This window comes from Pleurodeles waltl, chromosome 10 (assembly GCF_031143425.1).
Source record: "Pleurodeles waltl isolate 20211129_DDA chromosome 10, aPleWal1.hap1.20221129, whole genome shotgun sequence".
NCBI lineage: Eukaryota > Metazoa > Chordata > Amphibia > Caudata > Salamandridae > Pleurodeles > Pleurodeles waltl.
Window position 1 is genome coordinate 149,482,180 of NC_090449.1, and position 12,531 is coordinate 149,494,710.

The 12,531-nt window shown below is 46.0% G+C and overlaps 1 protein-coding gene and 1 long non-coding RNA gene across 2 annotated transcripts in view; one reads left to right on the top strand and one right to left on the bottom strand.

The window, feature by feature from the left end:
• LOC138261271 (uncharacterized) overlaps positions 1–12,531 on the top strand; it is a 64,750-nt gene that overhangs the window by 13,570 nt on the left and 38,649 nt on the right. The gene's annotated exons all lie outside the window — the stretch shown is intronic.
• PLD6 (phospholipase D family member 6) overlaps positions 4,871–12,531 on the bottom strand; it is a 96,113-nt gene continuing 88,452 nt past the window's right edge. The window contains exon 2 of the mRNA XM_069210058.1: positions 4,871–5,587. Coding sequence (XP_069066159.1) covers positions 5,298–5,587 — 290 coding nt within the window. The 3' untranslated portion in view covers positions 4,871–5,297. The remainder of the gene's footprint in view (positions 5,588–12,531) is intronic.

Genomic DNA, 12,531 nt, shown 5'->3' on the forward strand with positions numbered 1-12,531 from the left:
TAAGGTAATGATGGCATTCCATGAAGACATAGAGCGCTGCAAGGCACTGCCGTTAACTATATTGAGGAGTGAGGCTATGTTTACATATTACAAAATCCCTGAAGAGCTAGACGCTAAACTAGACAATGAACTTAGGAAATTGTTGAACAAGTTACTTACCTTAGGTAACGCGTTATCTGGTAGAGACTCTATCTAGCTGCAGGTTCCTTACCTTTAGAATTTCCTGGCATTAGCTTGGAATCTGGAATTTTTGCACAGCAATACACTTGCACAAGTCATCGGGTGGTGTCGTTCGGATCCGCGTGGCGTCTTCGGTGGAGCCAACTGTGACATCACGGTTGCCTATAAAGGCACCAACCAAGCACGAGTTAGAGGGATGTCATGGGGCAAAGAAGGTGGGCAGGTTGATGTTCTGATCCAGGTGAAATGGGGTCACCGCCATGGGGAGGAAAGAGGCACAAGTTCCAAATACCTCTGTGGTTGGCAACATGGTGAGATTCAGCGGCTTAGATGAGAGAGCTTGCATCTCACTCACACTCCTGGCAGATGTTATTGCCACTAAGAAGGCTTTCTTGATGGTGAGCAGTCAGAGGGGACAGTTGTGCAGTGGCTCAAAGCTGGCACACATGGGAAAAGCGAAGATCAGATTTAAGTCCCACTGAGGCATGACAAAAGGCGTAGGAGGATACATATGCACAAGCTCTTTAAAAGATCTATGTACAATTGGAGATTTGAATAACAAAAGCTAATCAGGCATTCGAAGGAAAGTCGATAAGGCGGAAAGGTACCCTTTCAGAGTGCCCAATGCAGAGCCTTGCTGGGCAAGGGATAACAAAAAGAGAAGAATGTCAGAGGGAGACCCAGCAAGAGGATCAATAGATCTTTCTGTACAATAATATCCAAAGTGTTTCCAACTGCATGCGTATACCATCTTAGTGGAGGGTCGCCTGGCTGCCAAAATAACTTTACAGACTTCGGGAGGAAAGTCAAAGGCTGTCGACTGTCGCCACTCAATCTCCACGCAAGGAAGCACAGAGTGGACAGGTTTGGGTGGAGAATGTTCACCTGCAGCCGCAACAGAAGATCTTCTCGAAGGGTCAGCCTGATTGGACGACTGATGCTCATTTTCAGAAGCTCAGGATACCAAATTCTTCGTGCCCAGTCTGAAGCAATCAGGTTTACTTGGGCCCAGTTGTTCTTGATTTTCTTGAGAATTCTGGGCAGAAGTGGTATAGAGGGAAAGGCGTAGAGGAGGCCTGAGTTTCACTCGTGAAGAAAAGCGTTGCTGAGTGAGTGCCGCCTTGGAAACTCCAACGCTCAATACTGCTGACATTGCGTGTTCTCTCCAGAGGTGAACAGATCTAGCCAATGCTCTCCCCACTACTGAAAGAGCCCTTGTGCCACCTCCGGATGAAGACACCACTTGTGATCCGCTAGGCATCGACAGCTCAGTTCGCCTGCCCTGGCGTTGAGAGGACCTGCCAGATGTTGAATCACCAGGGTTATGTCCTGCTGGTCCAGCCATGTCCAGTGACGCAAGGCCTCTTGACAAAGGGTCCACGACCCCACACTGTCCTGCTTGTTGCAGTACCACACTGCGTGGTGTTGCCCGCGAGCACCTGCACCATCTTCCCGAATACCAGAGGCTTCTGATCTCCACCTTTCCAGATGGCCGCCGCATCCCAGAAGTGACACATCTGTCACTACTGTAATCTCTGGTTGTGGAAGGGAGAGGAGCCTGCCTCTGAGTCAATCGCAGTTCATTAACCACCACTCCAGATCTTCTGCAGTTCCCCCCGAGATCTGAACTGTGTCAATGAGATTTCCCTGATGCTGTGCCCATTAGAACTTCAGGTCCTATTGCAGAGCCCTCTTATGCCATCTGGCATGTTTTACTAACAGGATGCAGGAGGCCATGAGGCCCAACAGCCTCAGAGTGTGTCTCATCAAAATCCAGGCTAGAGGCTGAAACATCGGAATCATAACCTGAATATCCTGGATTTGCTGCTCGAGAGGATAGGCCCAAAGTTGCATTGTGTTCAGAACAGCTCAGATGAAAGGGAGCGTCTGAGAGGGAGTCATGTGTGGGTTCAGCTTCAGCATGTTTTAAGTGAACCCCAGCGAATGCGGGAGGTTCACTGTAGTCTGAAGGTGGATGACAACAGCCTGGGGCGAAGGAGCATTAAAAAACCAGTCATCGAGGTAGGGGTAAGGCTGAAACCCCTAGTCTGAGCAGATGAGCTGTGACCACAGCCATCACCTTGGTGAACACCCGAGGGGCGCTGGTGTGGCCGAAGGGGAGCCCAATAAATTAAAAGTGCTCGGGCCCACCTTGAACCGCAGGTAACGCTTGTGGGCAGGTAGGATGGGGATATGGCAATACGCATCGGTGTACGTCAGACAAGACCTAAGCCACAGTGAGCATTTTGAATTTCTCCTTATTAAGGAAGAGATTGACGTCCTGCAAATCCAGAAAAGGGCAAAGGCCCTTGCTCTTTTTTGGTATCACAAAGTAGTGGGAATAACAGCCACTGCCTACTTCTGATATCGGGACCCTTTCTATGGCTTCCTCGGCCAAGAGAGCTGCAACTTCCTTGCTGAGTAAAACTAGGTGATCCTCCATCACCCGTTCCTTTGAGGGAGGCACTGGCGGAGTGAAAGACTTGGATGTGGAGGGAATAGCCCTTCTGTATGATCTGCAAGACCAATTTGTTATGGACTGCCAGTGAGGTAGATGAAACTAAATCCTCCCTCCAACTGGACATACATGGTCTTGCAGAATCACCTTAGGAGGGCGCTGTGGAGGTGGGAGACTGGGTGGTGGATGACTTCTGGCCAGACTCTCTGGGTCTGAAGGCACCACAACAGCATCCCCACACAAGATGTTGGCCTGGTGGAGGATAGTGGCTGGCGTGGTGCTGTGCCCCTTCCAAAGCCTCAAAAGGGGCGAAAGACAGACTGTTGGTGAGGGTTCGCCTACGCACCACCATTGTATAAATGCACCCTCCTCCGTAGCCACAGTAGGAGAAAACAGCAAGAAAGTATCTGGAGAGGTGTCCAGTCCACTGTCCTCTCCTAGCATCTCATACCAGTCCAAGGGTTCTAACTGGGTCTCTAGAGGGTCCTGAGACACCTCCCATTCCTCACTGGTGCCTGGTTGTTCGTAGAAATGCTCAATAAATGATCTGGGTGCTGAAATTGGTGTTGTGTAAAGCCATTCTGGCTCCAGATCATCGGTAATAAGAATGGGGCTCACACCACCGGTGGGCGCAAGGAGCGTCGACATCGGTAGTGATGCCAGAGGAGGTCGACTGTGTGGATCCGGCATTGTTCCAGATCCGATATCGGATCCAAGAGACCCCCATCAGCGCCAAAGCCACTGGTGTGGAACCTGATGGGGCCTCTGCTGACCCCGCGGGGCCTGAAGGCACTCCAACGGGGCCAGCCTGCTAAAATACGAGACGCAGACGTAAACTCTTTAAGTTGAGCGGGGGTCACTCTGGCTTCCAGAAAAGGAGGAAGGCGCTGAGTCGGCCCAGGCAACGGTTCTGCGGATCCGTGACCGGGGGGTATTTGATAGGGCATTCCACTGCCAAATTTCAGACATTATTACCGAGTGGCCCAAATGGGGACAGTAAATGATTGGGTGTTTGGGGCTTTGGGGGAACCAGCCGTCAGAGACAACAGACAATTTGGGAGACAGAGGCTACCTCACACTACTATACTGAAGCACTCAAGAGAGACTGCTTCCACCTCATACAGAATCAGTGGTGGGGATCTGGAAAGAGGTGACAGCATTTCTGGGTTGGAAGAGTACTCGGACTGAGCAGACGCCATTATGGGACAGTAGCATCTTACAAGTGGTGGGAGCCCTAAAAGGGTTTGTAAAGTGGAACTTTGTAGGTATCTCCAAGATAGGTGATCTGTGTAAAAAGAGTTGAGTTGTCCCGCTTGAAACTTCCAAGACCAAATACCAGCTAGCAATGTCTGAGTACTTCAAATACCTCAGACCCTTCCTGCTCTCACACATCCCAAAGGGTGCTGAGTTGGCTGAAGCACCCTGACCAAAGTGGCTACATCACTCATAACTCATATTTAAAAAACTCTTCATATAACTCCTTGGAATTCCTCCAGCAACTAAAAGCAAACTGGGATTTGGATGCTGGAGAAATAGAGAAGTTGGAGGAGTCACTCAGGGGCCCAAGACACATCACTTTCAAACCAGGGTTCAGGCTTACACAACTGCATATCCTTCATAGGGCTTATTATTCTAGACCCTCTATAAAATGGGGAGAAATACCTCACAAATGTGAGTTAGTAACTGTGGTCAGGTTGGTTCTCTCTTAAATGTGGTATGGCACAAACAGAAGCTGCAGGGCTAGTGGGTGGAGTTGACTGATTGTACTGTAAACGTGTCAGACCTTCTCCTTGATAAAACAGTCAAGAGATTCCTACTGAATATTTAGTGGGACAAGAAGATACCATTAAAACCCAAACTTATGGATTACTCTGGGGCTAGCTGTAGCAAAACGGAATATAGCCAGACATTTGGAGGGGGTTGGGTTGGGGTTCAGGTAGTGTCAGAGGTGGCAGCATGGAAAAAGGATATAGATTGGTGTATGCTAGCGGAGAAGAGGTTGATGAGGGGAGGGGCTGCCCCAAGAAATGGGAGAAAATCTGGGCAGCTTGGAAGTCTTACTGAAGGATTTAACTTGGGACAGAAGACTGAGTAGTCTGAATGTAATACTACTGGGTCGAGAAATCACAACTGTGCTATTGGTGACAGACTGTAAATGTTTTGTTGGTCATAAACTAGTAAAACAATTTATTTGGAAAAAAAACAGAAAGCAAGTAAAATCAGGCATGAGTATAAATTAATTTAATAGCTGGAGTTTTGCATACTAAAAGACTATAAATTATGCAGCCATGAAAAATGTACAACTATGAAACTGACATACTGTTAGTAAAAAAAAAAAAGCTGCAAGATAATGCAATAAAACTTTAGGCACCAACGTATGCTCATTAACTAAGCGCACAGGCAGCTTTACAAAAGGTGCTTCACATATTAGGGAAATTAACTTGCATGTTACGAAATATCAGAACCTGTAGCACATCAATTGCTTAGAGATGAGCGAAGGCAGTATCACAAGCAGCGTTACTCAAGGGGTAAAACATCATGCACACAATATTTATTTTATCAAGTAGTAATCAAAACATGAGTTTCTTTGGCTCTATATCACCTGAATTTAAAATCTACTTGCAATCATCTGTCACATTTTCTCATATGCAGGTCTCCATTATGGATGATACTGCACGTAGCCAGGATCGTTTTTCAAAGTAGGGCTACTATTTTTGCCATTTGGGAAAAAGTCAAACGTCGCTGGGTTATACAGTTCCCACAGCTTTTCAAACTCATCTATAAAAGCTTGCACAATCACAGTATCATCCACTACCAGGATATTCTCCTTGTTGCCCTGTATGGCTTGTGATGTCCAGTTGAGAGAGCCAGTGATAAGAATCTTTTTATCCACCACTGCAAACTTATGATGCATGTAGCCCGTATCCTGGTCATGACGCACAATGATACCTGTAAGAAAAAGAAAAATAAGTATTGACAAAGCCAAAAGATCTGGCTTATAACTGCAAGTACCTTTTTGTTACCTGATGAGTTGAGACACCCACTCATATATGCAGTCAGTCACTTATCCTTTAATTCATCCAACCACTGACTCATTCTTGCATTCAACCACTCAATTATCATAATGTATCAGACACCCAAACTGACAGGGATATGGAACATAAAAAAACGACAACTAGGAAAAACAAAAGCATGTGATCACCTAAACTTGGTGGGTGTACACAAGAAATATGAAAAATAAAAATAAATATAGTAGCGGGTGGTACGTATGATACCAAACATTGCATTAGGTAGTCCTCTTTGAATGTTAAAGTGAAGAGCATGTCACTATGTGTTCTGACTCAAGGTAACCAAGATAATTCTTCTAAACAAGGTGGATATCTGGCACTGTAACACAATGATACACTATGTACAACTTTTCAAGATGGCCTTCAGTTCAGAAATAGTGTCCGCAGTAGATGCAACACAGTGCAGATACAGTGTACTGCAATGGGGAGAAGCAGAAGGCAGCTACTGAAGGCAGCTAGCCGAACATACAGAAGTCAGCTAGCCAAAAGACAATCTATGTATGTATATATTCTAAGAGGTTTATTTATTTATTTGTTTGTTGCAAATGTCTGATAGACTACTATACAAGGCAGGCCCTTTTTACAGGATCTAGCAAGGGACATCACAGTGCATATCTTCCACCCCCCAGAGTTTGTCAAAGGAAGGAGCCCACACCAAAAGCCTTCTGAACTAAAGTCATCTGTGAGAATCCATGCAACGAAATCCGTCTGCAGTCATTAGCACAGCATAATACGAATCCACCCTCAAAAGGCCTACTGGCTTTGATTTTCACGGTCCAGCCTACTGCCTGTGTTGTAATATTTTTCATAATAAACAGATCAGTCTTAAGGCATCCCACACAACTTTTTCTAAAGACTCAAACAGGTCAGAATCAGAAAGCTCCATGGTCATGACCCCACCCCAAAATGGCACATTCCTTCTTCCATCCCCCCAGGGAAAGATTACCCCCAATCTACCCCCTCTGGAGCAGGAGGGAAGGGGTTCTTCAGTTTAAAGGCCACTAAACACCAGGAATAAAAAATACAGTGGTTGAGGGGTGGTGGTCATGCCTTCACACCAGCAAATGGCTCAGTTTTTCTGCCTCCCCAGGAGGCAGATGGGGCAACTATTCCATTTTGCACCCCTGGGGTGCAGGAAGCCTACTACACACCAGGGACTGCTTGTTATGCAGTATTTTTCTGGGCTGTGGGAGCGGCCCTCTGGGCTTGGGCCGGCACTCTCCCCCATCTCGGGCCCAACAGACTTTCTGCCACCCTGGGAATGAATAGGGGCACTCACCCACAACCCGCCCCCCAGGGTGATTAACAGACTTTCTGCCACCCTGGGAATGAATAGGGGCACTCACCCACAACCTGCCCCCAGGGTGATTAACAAGCCCAATAAGCACAAGGGATTTGATAATGACACCAAAACAAACAAAAGGAAGTGGCGGCCTGAAGCATACCCCCAAGCCCAGAAAGAGCAATTTATCTTTCTGCCCTTTGGAGCAAACAGGAAGTTTGTCCTAAATTGGGAAGGTTGGGGGGGATTAAAAAGCCCAGTAGACACAGAAAGAGGTGCAGGCGTGGCACTCTGGCATGTGCCATACCCCAACCCCAAAAGGGACAAACCAGTCTTCCTTCCCAACCAGGAGCAGACAGGGATTTTTTTTCCCCAATGCATCCCGGCAAAAAGCCAGGTAATTCAAAATGGTGCCAAAACAAACAAAAGGCAGGGTGGCCTACCCTGTTATCAAGCCATTCACCTGCCCCAGAAAGGGCAATAGAGTCTTTCTGCCCCTTTAGGGGCAGTTAATCCCAGTCGAAGAAGTAGCTCCAAATCAGTAAGCCTGCAGAACACCAGGGATTTTGCATTTGGCCCAAAAGAAAAGGGTGCAGGACTCGCACTTTGACATTAAGCCATACTCTCACCCCAAAAGAGACATACAAGTATTTTGTCCTACCCATAGAGCAGAGAGGGAGTCTGCCCCCAATTTGCCCCCAGAAGCAGAACCTCCAAGGGACGACAGGACTATATTATTTTTTATAGAATAATGGGGTAGATCTTCCCCATCCTGACATTAGGCCCATCCTCACCCCTAAAGCCTGAATAGTCTGTCTGCTCTCCTGCAGGCTACAACATCCTATCCCACAGGCATGAAAAAAGGGTATTTGATCCTGTCTGCGTTTTTTTTATTTTTTATATCCTTTAGCCAGAAGAATGTGGCTAAACACCAATATTGTCTGATTTGCCATAGTGAATGGCTACACTTTTTGGGCTTGTGACGGCCGCCACTTGGAGAAAACTACCAGACCCAGACATTTAGGAAAACTAGACAACCATAGGAGTCCAGGGGAGGTACGCCTTGTGTAGATCCTATGATGTTTTGCATACCTCGAACTCTGCCTAAAATTGCACATTTTCCTTGCATTTCTGTCATGTAAACTTCTGGAATACACAGGAACCCACAACAATTCCTACTACCCAGCATTTTCCCACTTATTTCAATAAAAGCACTTCCCTTCTTGCCTGGGTGGGCCATGGTTCCACAACAGGAAAAGCCCCAAAAGGTAATGTGGAAACAACATTTCCTGTAAAAAAAAATTACAGAATTTGCCAACATAGGTAGCTGCATTAACTGGGCACAGGCTCAGCTGCCACTTAGGTAAATCTACCAAACTCACACATTTCTGAAAATCAGACACCCGGCAGAGTCCAAGCTGGCGTGCTTTGCACGGATCCCAGGTCAGTTTTTTTTTTTTTTTTTAGCTAAAATGCCTTGCAAACCCCTCAAATATTGACTAAAATCACCAATTTCTGTTAAAACCTGGTGATGGAAACTTCCAGAATCAGGGGGAATCCGCAAAATTCCTACCACCCAGCATTCCCTACCTTTCCCAATAAAAAGCTACCCCACTTGTGTGGCTGGGCCTTGTCGCTAGGCCTGCGACAAGAAAGCATCAAACAAGGGTCAGAGGAAGTCCCACAGTGTAACGCCAATTGACCTTGGTTTGATCCATTCCTGTTGTGGGATAATGCGTGATTTTGGCCAAGGTTTCAGGTTTGCAGACATTGGGGATAAGAAAACCTACTGATATTTAGCCAAGGTTTCAGGTTTCCAGGCCTTGTGGATAAGACAACCTAGTGATATTCACACAAGGCACACTGTGGAATCCCCTGTGTCTACTTTTCATAAATGTCTATGGTTGGTAGGTTTCCAAGGGTTGCGGCCCAGCACAGCCCGAGTACAGCAGCTACCTCTAACGCTGATCTGTCCATGCAGAGCTTTAGTGCCTTTTGTGCCTTAGCCCACCCAAGCAAGTGGGGTTTTGTTGTTATCTGGAGACGTGTCAGAACTATTGCTGGTACAAAATGTATGGATCCCCACAGAGTCCAGAACTTTCCTGCACAGAACTGTGAGGAACATGCCATTTTTAGTCAAAGTTTGAGGTTTACAAAGGCTTCTGATAAGAAAACCTCAGGAGAGCCATCCAAGTCATCTCACCCTGAATTCCTCTAGGTGTCTAGTTTTCAAAAATTTGCTAGGTATCCCTTGGTGCCATCTGAGTTAGGTCCCAAAATCCATCCCTACCCATGTGGCAGAAAAAGGCTCAGTTTTCAGTAGAAAAATGTGATGTGTCTATGTTGAATTTTGGGCCCTTTCCTGTCGTGGGCCCTAAGACTACACACACACAAGTGAGGTACCATTTGTATCAAAAGACTTGGACAAATGCTGGGTGGTAGGAAATTTGTTGCCCCTGGAAGATTACAGGAAATTTTCCTCACGGAAATGTTGCAGGAAAATGTGTTTTTAGTCAAAGTTTGAGGTTTCCAAAGAATTCTAGGTATGAAAACCTGGGGAGAACTATGCAGGTCACCCCATCCTAGATGTCGAGTTTTAAAACATGTACAGGTTTGCTGGGTTTTGCTAAGTGCCGGTTAAGCTAGGGCCCAAAATCCACAGCTGCCCACACTAGAAAAAGGGACGGTATTTAGTGGAAAAACAGATATATCTATCTTGCGATTTGGCCTGTTTCCTTTCCGAGGCGCTAGGCCTACCCACACAAGAGAAGTATCATTTTTACCAGGAGGCTGGGGAGGATGCTAGGTGGTAAGAGGTTTCTGGGTCCACGCAGAGTCCAGACGTTTCCATCACCAAATTGTGTGGAAAATGTGTTTTGTAGTGAACGTTTTAGGTTTGCAATGGCTTCTGGGGAAAGCCATGCAAGCCACCCCACCCTGGTATCCACAGGTGTCTAGTTTTAAAAAATATTCAGGTTTGCTATGTTTTCCTATGATCCACGTGAGGTAGGACCCAAAAATGCAGTAGCTACCCACATTGGAAAAAAGTGTCAGTTTTCACTGGGAAAATCTGATACGTCTATGTTGTGTTTTGGGCCCTTTCCTGTTGCCGGCACTAAGTCTACCCTCACAAGTGAGGTACAACTTTTGTGAGAAGACATGTAGGAACACAGAATAGTAAAACAATTTTTATTAGCAATTGTATTTCGCTACATTTGTGACTTCCAATTGTAAGTCAGTTAGTAAGAAATAAGATATTTTGAAAAATGGCCTCTCAATCACATTCTAGTATGGTTACCGACAAACTCAGAGACGTACAAATAACCACTGCTCCTAAACTCAATATATTATGCATATTTCAGAAATAAATAGGCTTCCTTGCAACCCATTTTTCACACTACATATTTCACCATATGATTTGTTCTAAACTTTGTTCACAATAAAAAAACATTTTACAGTGTAGCTTATTTGTTGGCTGTGGGTACATCGGGTTCTTGAAAAATCTACAAACCCTATATATCCCTACAACCAGATCAGACTAGCAAACATAATGGTATATTGCTTTTGTAAATTGGCCATCCTGACAAAGTTATCAATGAAAACTTTGCCATGAATAGACGTTTTATCCTACTCATTTTCAATATGCCTTTATTTCAAGAGTTAGTTCTCTGGGAAAACCTTGAGGAATCTACACATAAGCCCCCTTGCTGAATTCCGAATTCTGTCTATTTTATGAAAATCTATACCTTTCCTGGATCACACATGGATTTCACACAGGTTTCTATCACAAACTGGAATTAGGTTGAAAGCACAAAAAACAAGGAAGATGGGCTAACTTCGAAAAATGCCAAAATTGTGGTCAGCTCTGCACGTTCCTGAAAGCTGAGAAGATGGTGATTTAGCATCATAAGCTTTTGTTGAAGCCATTTTTTTTTTAAAGGAAAAAAGACACTTCTTTACAGGGAACTTCTTCCTATTTTCCCCAAAAACTCAACATTTAGCTTTATTTTGTCTATTTTCTCAGTTCCCTCCAGGGGAATCCACATACCCTGAGTGCCTTTAGAACCCCAAGGATGTTGGGGAAAAAAGGATGAAAATTTGGTGTGGAAACCTTAAGTGGGACAAAAAGACCTAAGTGTGAACTATCCCAAATAGCCAAAAGGGTCTAAGGGGGGGGGGGGGGGTGTGTGTGTGTGTGTGTGTGTGTGTGTGTGTGTGTGTGTGTGTGTGTGTGTGTGTGTGTGTGTGGGGGGGGGGGGGGGGGGGGGGGCGTGGTAAGGTTAGGGGAGCCTTGGCAGTTAAGGAATTAACTCAAACAGATTGATGTGGAGCCAGGATATTAGCGAGACATGAATTATTTGATCTCTCCCATACCCAGGTGAGAACCCCCAGCCCAGTAACAATGTATCAATGATGACCGTCAACTTTGGATGGGGTAGGGAAAGGGGTTTGTCGCCAGTCCAACTGCCATTGAGCAGCCACCACTGCACATCTTTCCCAGTCTGCCCCACAACCTGGCTGTAATCTAACAGATTTCTCTGACACTGAGGCCAATGAGACTTCAGACTTCAGTTCCCACTGCAGAGCCCCCCATCTGGTGTGATCTACAAGCAGAATGCAAGAAGACGAGGAGGCTCAGAAGCCTCAGAGTCGTTCCTACTGATATCCAATAAAGAGCCTGAAACATCAGGATCAAAGCCTGAATGTGCTGGGCTCGCAGAGCCAGTGGAAAGGCAAAAACAAAGCCTCATATCCAGAACCGCTATGATGAACGGGAGCCTCTGGGAATGAGTCAAGTGTGACTTAGGCACATTGATGGAGAACTCCAAAGAAGTGAGGAGGTTTGACACCATCCTCTGGAGATGATCTACAACTAACTTCGGCAAGCCCACATTCTCTAGCCAGTCACTGAGTTATGTGGGAAGACTGGTATTCCCAAACCCTGAAGAAATGCTGAGGCCACCGCCATCACTTTATAAAATGGAAGACTGGTATTCCCAACCTCTGAAGAAGTGCTGCGGCCACCGCCATCACATTCAAGAACACCCAAGCGGCACTGGTGAGAACAAAGGGGAAAACAAAAAACTAGAATTGCTTTTGGCCCACCTTGAAAGCAGGTAACGCTTGGGACTGCGGAACAGGGATGTGAAATTAGGTGTCTTGCAAGTCCGGCACTAACATCCAGTTGCCAGGATCCAGGGCAGAAAAAAACAGGGCCAGTGTGCGCAGCATGAATTTGTCCTTCTTGAGAAACAAGTTGGGAGGGCAAAGACCGTAAATCAGACAGAGGCCTCCGTCCTTCTTTGGCACCAGGAAATAACAGGAATAACATCCAGTCCCTATTTCCTGTACCAGGACCCTCTTTATGGATCCTCTGCCCAGAGGAGCATGAACGTCTTCCCGGAGGATGGAAAAAAGGTCCCCTGAAATATGATCTGTAGCTGAAGGTATACGTGGTGGATCTGCTGACAACAAGAAGGTTTACCCTTTTTGGTCTATCTAAATGCAATGTCATGCCCTGAAACACCTGGAGAAAATGCTGT